General features: G+C 32.2%; 1 protein-coding gene across 1 annotated transcript; it reads right to left on the bottom strand.

Annotated features, from left to right (window-relative positions):
* Nucleotides 1–3,139: 3,139 nt before the first annotated feature.
* LOC141560043 (olfactory receptor 14C36-like) lies at nucleotides 3,140–4,075 on the bottom strand. The gene has a single exon (XM_074297679.1). It carries the CDS (start codon nucleotides 4,073–4,075, stop codon nucleotides 3,140–3,142), a length of 936 nt encoding a protein of 311 aa, XP_074153780.1.
* Between the last annotated feature and the right edge of the window lie 7,343 nt (nucleotides 4,076–11,418).

The following is an 11,418-nucleotide window of genomic DNA, read 5'->3' as shown; positions in this document are numbered from 1 at the left end:
TGTTAACACAAAGAGAGATCCTTATGAGTACTTATCTTTGGAAATAGGAGTAGTAGTGGTATTAATAGTCCAAAAGCTGTAGGAAATATAATAACTCATTGGTCACAATTCCAATGGATCTTCAAAATTGTTGGATCAGTTCACAATTCCAATAATGAATTCATTTTTCAATTTTTTTCATATCATAGAAAAGTGATCATGTTTTACATATATTGGATTAGTTGGTGCCTGGGAGAGGGAGCAGGGGAAAGGGAGGCAGAAAAATTTGGTATATAAGGTTTTGCAAGGATGAACAGTGAAAACTATCTTTGCATGTATTATGAAAATAATAAGCTATTATTTGAAAAATATTCTTTATCCACTCCAACATTTATAACTTTCTGCTTTTATCATCTTCGCCAATCTAGTAGATGTAAAATAGTATGTCAAATCATTTACTTTGCATGTCTCTAATCAATAATGAATTGAAGCATGTTCATATGAGCATAAATTGTCTTCATGTCTTCATTGAAAAACTTCCTGTTTATATCTTTTGACCATTTATCAACTGAGGAAAGACTTGCATAATTATAGATTTGAAAAAAAATCTGTATATATTTAAAACATGAGACATTCATGTGAGTAACATAAAATTTTCCTCCAAATATGTACAGAAGAATTGGACATGTTTGACATATATTGAATTACATGCTGTTTAGAAAAAGTGGGGGAAAAGAAGGGAAAAATTGGACCACAAGGTTTTTCAAGTGAATGTTAAAAATTATCTATGTATATATTTTGAAAATTAAAAAGCTTTAATAAAAAATTTAAATAAAATTTTTTCCAATTTTCTGCTTTCTTTCTAATCTCGACTATATTTTTCTGTGTACAAAATTTCATCTCATCTTGCTCTCTACGACTCTTATGAATTCATAAATCATTTGCACGTCCAGAAGTCTTGTAAGTAATATAGTTCATGTTCTTCAGATTTTTTTCTTACTGTCTCCCTTTATTTCTAGGTCTTAAAACAATTTCATCCCTAACGATAAAAGGGAAAGGCTTTAGTCAATACTCAATTTCTACCTTACTATTTTTCATATTCTTAACAATTTTATCAAATAATAAATTCTTATGTCCAAAACTTAAAATTTTTATACATATTAAATACAATATTACTATTTTTATTTGTTGCTTCAAATCCTGTCTACTTTGTTCCATTATTTTACCTTTCTATTTTTTAACCAATACCAGATGATTTTGATAATTGTTGCCTTTGACAGTTTAAGATCTAGTATAACTAAAACTTTTTGTGTTGAATTGTTTCATTATTTCCTTTGATATTCTTGATTTTTTGTTCTTCCAAATTATTATTCTAATTCAATAAAATTATTTTTAATAATCTAGTTATGTGACATTGAATATATAAATTAACAAAGGTTAAATTGTGGTATTTATCATTTCTCATTTTGTTGTTGGACCAATGTTTGTATTATTCTAAGAAATAATTTGAGAAAATTAAAGAAATTTAAGAAATATTTCTTAAGCAATTTCTTAAAGAAAATTAAAATTTTTATTCAATCACTACTGACATTTCATTATTTTTTATTTTGACATTTTTTCTGTATTTTGCTTCTTGTGTTCCAAATCATTTCCTGACTTTTCAAAAAAAAAAAAAAACCAACTACTAATATTGTCAAAAATACTCTATTGTTTAGCTTTTATTTTTTTCTCTGATTCAACAACTTATGATCCTAACATCCATCTTTATTTTAGATTTTTAATTATTTTATTGCTCTTCTGACCATTCTGAGATTCTCCCACTTGCTATTTTACTTCCCATCTTCAACGAAGATTTATTGTTAGATTGTGAGAGACATTAAGGTGTACATATTCTAAGTTGTATTTGATCCCTGAGGCTACAGGGAGCTGTTAAAGCTTTCTGAATAGGAGAGTGACATGATTACACAAATTTCTTACATAAAGTAACTCAACAACTGTGTGAAGAATGACAGGTCTATTTTTAAAGATGGTATTTCTGAGTCCTAAAAACCAATTAGGAAAGTGTTTAAATATTCCACAAGTATTGTAGAGAATGTAAACTAGGGGTATGGCTATTAAATAGAGAGACAGTTAAAAAGAAAAAAGTATATTTCCATATACAAAGATGAATATAAAGGTTCTATATAATTATAAATCTCTATTCCATGAAGCTTACCATAAATATTTATAATAATAAATTCAAAATGAAACTTTATTTTAAATTTTTATTCTGATTTTAATTTTTGGAATAAAACAAGCATAGTTTAATAAAAAGATGATCACACATGAAACTAGAAATCCATTATGTATAGCTTGTTATCCTTTATATATATATAATAAGATTATCTAGTAAATTCTCTTTCTTATTTTTCTTTCTTTTTCCCTTCTCCCTCCCCTAGAGAGGACTACCACTATACACAAATAGATATCCATGCAAGTCTTTTCATGTTTTTCTAAAATTATTGAGCTCATCATTTCTTATAGCACAGTAAATTATATTCCATCACAATCACATGCCAAAAATTCATGTCACTTAAAAAAGGACATAATATTAATCTCCAGGCATATTCTTAGTATCTTTATTTTGAGATGAAATCTTACTGGTCTGAGGGAACAGAATTATTTATGTGAATTTGACATGGGGGAAAAAAACCCCTCTGAAGCACATGTGTTATACATTCCTTATTTATATATCATAAGCAGAGTTGCCAAATGCCATCCAAGAGTTAAAAATATTATATTATTTGGAATTTGCGAATATGTCTCATTAATGATATAATATCTAGGTCAATTCTAGTAACTTTTTTTCATATCAATCAGGGATTCATCTTTACCTATCTACAGATAAAATATAATAAACTAACAGAAGACTACACACACATACACAGAGTGAGAGAGAGGAGAGGAGGGAGGAAGACAGGGAGGAAAAAGGAGGAAGAGAGAAAGAGACAGACACAGAGAGAGAAACAGAAAGAGAGACAGGCAGAGACAAACACAGAAAGGCAGGCAGAGAAAGACAGAGACACAGAGAAAAAGAAAGAAAAAAAAAGATTTATATGGGATTTTTAATTTACAAATGAAGTAAGATCAATAACAAAAGGAAAGAAATATAATTTATGCTTTATTTATTAAAAAAAAGTTTTTTCTTCATAACTAATATTATAGCCTCTTTTATCTGCTGATTCCTTAGACTATATAAAATAGGGTTCAAAAAGGGAGGAATTATGGAATAAAATATTGAAATGATTATATCTTTAATGGACCCAGAATCTGAAGGTGGTTGTAGGTGCACGTAAGAGGTTGAAATAAGAAACAAAGAAACCACAATGATGTGAGGGATGCAAGTAGAGAAGGCTTTTCTTTGGTCTTCTTTCACTGGAAATCTAAGCACAGTGGAAAATATTCTAATATATGATACAATAATGAAGACAAAGCAGCCAACAGGCATTAGAGCAGAGGCAAATAAAGATATCAAATTGAAGAATATCTCTGAACAAGAGATCTTGAGTAGAGAGGGGATATCGCAGTAGAATTGGTGGATCAAATTGGATTGACAGAAAGATAATTGAAATGTTAAGCCAGTATGGAGACCTGCATATAAAACCCCAGTGAACAAGCAGGTTAAGGTCATCTGCATGCAGGCACGAGGGTTCATGATCACTGGATAAAGAAGTGGTTGGCAGATGGCAACGTAGCGATCACGGGCCATGACAGTGAGCAAAGTGTACTCAACATAGGCCATCCAGACTAGCAGAAATATCTGAGTTGCACAGCCAGTAACTGAAACAATCCTGTTGTTCACCAGGGAGTTAATGGAGGCTGGGGGAACAGTTACTGATATAAAGCAGATATCCACGATAGAAAGATTCCTAATGAAAAAGTACATAGGGGTGTGGAGTCTCCTGTCAATGGTGGTGATGATAACAATGAGGAGATTTCCCATCATGCCTGCTAAGTAAATCAGAAAGAAAAGCAAAGAATATAATATCTGCATCTCTCTGTTGTCAGAAAACTCCATAAGGAGAAATTCAGTTATTGAGTTGTTCAAGTTAGACATTTTCTGATTCTTTCACCCACTGAGTGACCTAGAGAGACAAAAAGAAGTCAAATAGTCCACTAATCAGCAATTATTAAGGGCAAAATATTTGTAAAGGCTAGAATAAATTATTTTATTTTTATCCTTACCACATAAGACCTAAACAGGAAGCATGACCCATGGTACGTGGTGACTATGTGACCCTGAACAGGTTCCCTTTGAAAGAAACTTATTAAGATTTTTGTGGGAGATGAAACTCTTCAATGGTAAAGGAAATTTCTGCCCCTAGGAATTCCATCTATTAAAAATTTCATACTTATAGAAGGAAAAAAATCCTTCCAAAGACCCTATATTTTCTTCCTATTGTCTTTAATGATTATCTGTGAGTGACTACATCAGTATAGGGAATCTGACCTAGGTTAGAAACCAAGAATGGAATTAGTGATCTTTAATTGTTAAGTCTTCTGAAATGTTGTCTTAGCCTCTCTTTATATTACTTTTCCATGGTCATCTCACTTTCATTAATAGCTGTGAACAGTTTAAAAGAGAAAGTCAGAAGTTTAAAAAGACAACTTCAAAAATACTGGTTCCTTTTTCTGGCAGTGAAGAAAGGGACCATAATTTCTCATCCTATTAATGCCCTATACATAGCCTTCCACTGACTGAAAGATGGAATTGCAAATGAATGAGAAACATATGCAAAAATATATTTTCTTTCTTTCTTTCTTTCTTTTTTTTCCTAAGGCAATTGGGGTTACGTGACTTGCCCAGGGTAACACGGCTAGGAAGTGTTAAGTGTCTGAGACCAGATTTGAACTCAGGTCTTCCTGATTTCAGGCCTGGTTCTCTAATTCACTGTGCCACCTAGCTGCCCCACAACAATATATTTTCTTTGTTCAAGAACCAAATCTGCTAATTTGGTCTGCCATACTTTCTGCCCCTGTGAATTGTCTCACTTTATCTAATTTTCATCATAGCTGGTCATGGACTGATCACTTCAATTTTCTACCATTCAGATGCATCAGGCAAGAAAACTGACTGCTTTATTCAGCTCTACCCTTGTTTCACATGGAATAGCAGCCAAGGGAGTGTATTGTTCTAATACTCCATCTTTCTTTCACTTCTGTCCACTACTTCTCTGAAGAAGTCTTTCAAGGTCAAAGATCTAGCTCCTTGAAACAATTGGTAGGCAGATATTTCTTGGTCATTAATTTTCCATGATAACATTTTAATTTTTTTGTTTTTTTAATTTAGTATTTTATCTTTCCCAAGTGAGATGTAAAAACAATATTTAACATTCTTTTTCAAAATTATAAGTTCCAGATTCTCTTTGTTCTTCACTTTCTACCACCATTACTCCATTGATAATACAAGAAATTAAAAATATATTATACATGCATAGTCATGTAAAACATGTCTATAGTAATCATGTTGTGAAAGAAAACATAGCCCAAAAATGAAAGGTAAAAAAATGTACTTTAATCAGCATTCTGACATTATCAGTTCATTCTTTGGGGGAAAAGAGCACTTTCATCATAAGTCCTTTAGAGTTATCTTGGATTGTTCTAATAGTAAGAAAAGTTATGTCATTCACAGATCTTACAATATTGCTGTTACTTTACACAGTACATGCCATTTTGTATCAGCTCATAGAAATCTTTTCAGGTTTTCCTGAGAGTATTCTTCTAATCATTCAAAATATAACTTTGAGAGGAGTAGCAATCAGATTCTGACATGGGAGCTATGATTTTTTTTTGGTTATGTTGAATACTTACAATTGTAATCACAAATGTATGTAAATGTCCTTTTTTCTTTTTGTTCTGAATTTTGTCCCACTTTCCTCCTCCTTCCCCATCCATTGAAAAGCTGGCACAAAATATACTATAAATTTGTATATTCAATCCCTTTACCAGAAAGGATTGAAAGAGAAATGTTTAAAAAAAAAGGAATGTATACAGTGGTAGAAAAAGAAAGAAAGGGTAGGGAAGGATGAATGTAGAGATGAAGCAAGGGAGGAAAAAAGGAAGGAAGGAAGGAACAAAAGAAGGAAAAAAGAATGAAGAAAAGAAGGAGGGATGCAGGGAAAGAGAAAGGGAGGAAAAAATAAAAGAAAAATGAAAGAAAGGGGGGAAAGCATTCCATTCACAACCACTGTAACTAACCTTAATAAAAAACAAGTCTCCTTGCTGTTAGCTTCTGCAATGTGAGTTGCTCAGAGATGATATTACTGATTTCTTCTGCCACAGAATTCTCAGAGAATTTCAGAATTCTCCTCAGCACAGGCTGGATTGGCAGAAAATTATAAAGTTTCCATTCTTTTCTAGTTATGATATTTCTGTCCTTTTTCTTGTCCGAGAAGCAGGTTTTCCCTCAATTTTCCCCACTGTATTTGTAGTTATAATTAGATAGCATTTTGGAAAAGAATGGTCCCATAAGGCCAATTTCACCTTTGTTGGACATTCCTTGCATCTCTCTTGGGACAGTATCTCTGCTCTTCAGCCAAATACAGAAAGGCAGAGATCAGTGCCCTGAAGTAATTTTTCTCTGGGTAGAAAAGAGGTGCCAAAAAAAGTCCTCTCAAGTGCACTGGGTTGGAGTTCAAGACATGTTAATTAATGTTCATGGGAGTGGATATGTATTATAGTTATATGATTCACCATCTCTCAGCATCCCTCAAGAGATTGGAATAAGTCCCCTTCCTACATTCTTCAAAAGGCAGAATAGCAGAAAATCAAATGTCCTGAGGACTATATAGCTTGTTAGCACAATTGATACAGATATACTGTGACTATGGTTATGGCTTTGATTGACATATAAACAAAAAAAAATCTTCACAAATTTTGGATAAAATATTTTAAAATATTTCTTTTCATATCATTTTTACTTCCAAATAATTCCTTGTTACACTTTGCCATTCTTTGTGAAAGATAAACTAGTTAAGGAAATGGACCTATAAAATGATGACATCTGGCAGATGAGAAAACATTTGAAATCCATAATTCATAATTCTACCAAAAGGAAAATGGTGTGCTCTATCTTGTTCTTCTTGTGTTCTCTTCTCTGTTAAGCACTCATATTCTTTTATATTTCTCATTGGATCTTAAGGACTAATGTGTTGTTTAACACTAATAAAACTAATAAAACAGTTATTCCTATTAGGACAAACAGATATTGCTATGAATCTTTCATATATAGTACTTTTACTTCTATAATTGATCCCTTTGGGATATATCCATTAATGTCTCTTAGTATTATATATTACACATGTTCTAGTGATCTTTCTTATAAATTCTAACTTGATTTCCAAAGGATTGTTTAGATTTGTAACCCCACCAAATGTGAAAAATGTGTGTATCTACTCCCTAATATTTTCTATATTGACTTTTGTCAGCTTCTATAAACCTAAACTGATTTCATGTTCTGTCTATAATCCATTAGGTGATATGCATTATGGGTAAATCTGTCAATTCTTAGTGATCTGGGAAGCTGTTTAAGAGTATAAGGGATAGAGATCTGAGATGTAGGGTATTCCTTTTTCTCAAAATTTGCTTGTAGTCAATGACTATGTCTAAAACATGAACACATTTATATCTTATCTTGATAAGTGTTAGATGTTGGTCAATGCCTAGTTTCTGCAATACTATTTTTCAGTTTTCCCAGCCATTTTTGTCAAATAGTAAGTCCTTATCCCAGAAGCTGGAGTCATAGAGTTTATCAAACACTAGATTACTATAGTCATTGACAATTGTGTCTTGTAAACCTCACCTATTCCATTGATTCACCACTTTATTTCTTAGTCAGTACCAAATAGTTTTGATGACCATTGCTTTATATTACACTTTTAGGTTTGGTACAGCTAGGCCACCTTTGTTTGAATTTTTCCCATAAATTCTATTGAAATTCATCACTTTTTGTCATTTCAGATGAATTTTGTTATTATTTTTTCTAGCTCCATTAATCAATTTGCTGACAGCTTGGTTGATATGGCATTCAATAAGTATATAAATTTAAACAGTTATTTTTTTTATTATACTCATCCTGCCTACCCATGAGCACTTGACAGTCTTCTAATTGTTTAGATCTAACTTTATTTTTCTGCAAAGTTTTTCATATTTTTTCATATATTTCCTGACTTTGGCTTGTCAGATACACTCCCAAATATTTTATATTGTCTACAGTTATTTTAAGCAGAATTACTCTATCTCTTTCTCCTGGACTTTGTTGATAACATATACAAATGATAATGATTTATGTGGATTTATTTTGTATCTTGCAACTTTTTGAAACTTGGTAATTTTTTTTTAGAGTTTTTCAGTTGATTCTCTAGAAATATTTAAGTATGCTATCTTTGTATCTACAAAGAGTGATAATACTGTTTCCACATTATGTACTCTACTTCAATTTCTTTTTCTTCTCTTATTGCTAAAGCTAATATTTCTAATGCAATGTTGAATGGGAATGATGATAGTGGGAAACTTTGTTTCATCTTTGATCTCATTGGGAATATGCTTCTAGTTTATTCATTTTATATAATGCTTGCTGATGGTTTTAGATAGATGTTACTTATTATTTAAAGGAAAATTATATCCATTCTTAAGATATCTACTATTTCTAATAGGAATGAGTATTGTATTTTGTAAAACAGTTTTTCTGCATGTATATGATTTTGTTAGTTTGGTTATTGATATAGTCAATTGTGGTAATAGTTTTTTTTTATATATATATTAAACCAACCCCATACTCCTGATATAAATCCTTCTTGGTCATAGTGTATTATCCTGGGGATAAGTTGTTGTAATCTCTTTACCAATTTTTTATTTAAAAATTTTGCCTCAATATTCATTAGGCAAATTGATATGTAATTTTCTTTTTTTTTTTTAATTTTTTATTTTATTTTATAATTATAACATTTTTTGACAGTACATATGCATGGGTAATTTTTTACAACATTATCCCTTGCACTTACTTCTATTCAGATTTTTTCCCTTCTTCCCCCAACCCCCTCCCCCAGATGGCAAGCAGTCTTATATATGTTAAATATATTACAGTATAATTTAGATACAATATATGTGTGTAGAACCGAATTTTTTGTTGCACAGGAAGAATTGGATTCAGAAGGTAAAAATAACAGTTTACATTCATTTCCCAGTGTTCCTTTTCTGGATGTAGCTGGTTCTGTCCATCATTAATCAATTGGAATTGGATTAGCTCTTCTCTATGTTGAAGAAATCCACTTCCATCAGCATACATCCTCGTACAGTATCATTGTTGAAGTGTATAGTGATCTTCTGGTTCTGCTCGTTTCACTCAGCATCAGTTGATGTAAGTCTCTCCAAGCCTCTCTGTATTTCTCCTGTTGGTCATTTCTTATAGAACAATAATATTCCATAACATTCATATACCATAGTTTACTCAACCATTCTCCAATTGATGGACATCCATTCATCTTCCAGCTTCTAGCCACTATGAAAAGGGCTGCCACAAACATTTTGGCACATACAGGTCCCTTTCCCTTCTTTAGTATTTCCTTGGGGTATAAGCCCAGTAGTAGTATGGCTGGGTCAAAGGGTATGCACATTTTGATAACTTTTTGGGCATAATTCCAGATTGCTCTCCAGAATGGTTGGATTCTTTCACAACTCCACCAACAATGCATCAGTGTCCCAGTTTTCCCACAGCCCCTCCAACATTCATCGTTATTTGTTCCTGTCATCTTAGCCAATCTGACAGGTGTGTAATGATACCTCAGAGTTGTCTTAATTTGCATTTCTCTGATCAATAGTGATTTGGAACACTCTTTCATATGAGTGGAAATAGTTTTAATTTCATCATCTGAAAATTGTCTGTTCATATCCTTTGACCATTTATCAATTGGAGAATGGCTTGATTTCTTATAAATTAAAGTCAATTCTCTGTATATTTTGGAGATGAGGCCTTTATCAGAACCTTTAACTGTAAAATTTTTTTCCCAATTTGTTACTTCCCTTCTAATCTTGTTTGCATTAGTTTTGTTTGTGCAGAAACTTTTTAATTTGGTGTAATCAAAATGTTCTATTTTGTGATCAATAATGGTCTCTAGTTCTCCCTTGGACACAAACTCCTTCCTCCTCCACAAGTCTGAGAGGTAAACCATCCCATGTTCCTCCAATTTATTTATGATTTCGTTCTTTATGCCTAAATCTTGGACCCATTTTGATCTAATCTTAGTATGTGGTGTTAAATGTGGGTCCATGCCTAGTTTCTGCCATACTAATTTCCAGTTTTCCCAGCAGTTTTTGTCAAATAATGAATTCTTATCCCAAAATTTGGGATCTTTGGGTTTGTCAAAGATTAGATTGCTATTTTTATTCACTATCTTGCCCTGTGAACCTAACCTATGCCACTGATCAACTAGTCTATTTCTTAGCCAATACCAAATGGTTTTGGTGATTGTTGCTTTATAATATAGCTTTAAATTAGGTACACTTAGACCACCTTCCTCTGACTTTTTTTTCATTAGTTCCCTTGCAATTCTCGACCTTTTATTCTTCCATATGAATTTTGTTGTTATTTTTTCTAGGTCATTAAAATAGTTTCTTGGAAGTCTGGTTGGTATAGCACTAAATAAATAGATTAGTTTGGGGAGTATTGTCATCTTTATTATATTCGCTCGGCCTATCCAAGAACACTGAATGTCTTTCCAATTATTTAAATCTGACTTTATTTTTGTGGCAAGTGTTTTGTAATTTTGCTCATATAATTCCTGACTCTCCTTTGGTAGATATATTCCCAAATATTTGATACTATCGACTGTTATTTTGAATGGAATTTCTCTTTGTATCTCTTGCTGTTGGATTGTGTTGGTAATGTATAAAAATCCTGAGGATTTATGTGGCTTTATTTTGTATCCTGCGACTTTGCTAAAATTCTGAATTATTTCTAAGATATGTAATTTTCTTTCACTGTTTTGACCCTTCTTGGCTTAGGTATCAGCACCATATTTGGTTCACAAGAGGAATTTGATAGATCTCCTTTTCTTATATTTTTCAAATAGTTTGTTTAATGTAATGTTCTTTTATCTAAAATATAATCTTCTCTGAGAGCAGATTTCTTGGGGAGCTTCTGGAGGCAGTCTTAGTTTCAGTTCAGTTCAATAATCCCAAATGCAACCAGGAGTTAAAGTCCAAATCCTTTATTGTCTCTTCCAAATTCTTATCTCCTTCACTTGAGGCTTGGCTACTTCTCTGGTGGCCTTCCTCTTTCCTTGGTTCCTGGGAGCTCTTGCTACTAGTCCTTTGTCTCTGCCAGCTTCAGCCTCTCATCTTCTCAAGGTCTCTAGCCAGCACAAAAGTGGAAGTAAGAATGAATCTTGACTCTGAATCTCC

Source organism: Sminthopsis crassicaudata, chromosome 3, assembly GCF_048593235.1.
Source record: "Sminthopsis crassicaudata isolate SCR6 chromosome 3, ASM4859323v1, whole genome shotgun sequence".
NCBI lineage: Eukaryota > Metazoa > Chordata > Mammalia > Dasyuromorphia > Dasyuridae > Sminthopsis > Sminthopsis crassicaudata.
This window is presented reverse-complemented; position numbering and strand designations above follow the sequence as displayed.

What these genes read in the sequence shown, in the direction of transcription:
- LOC141560043 (XM_074297679.1), bottom strand. Translation starts at nt 4,075, where the DNA reads ATGTCTAACTTGAACAACTCAATAACTGAATTTCTCCTTATGGAGTTT.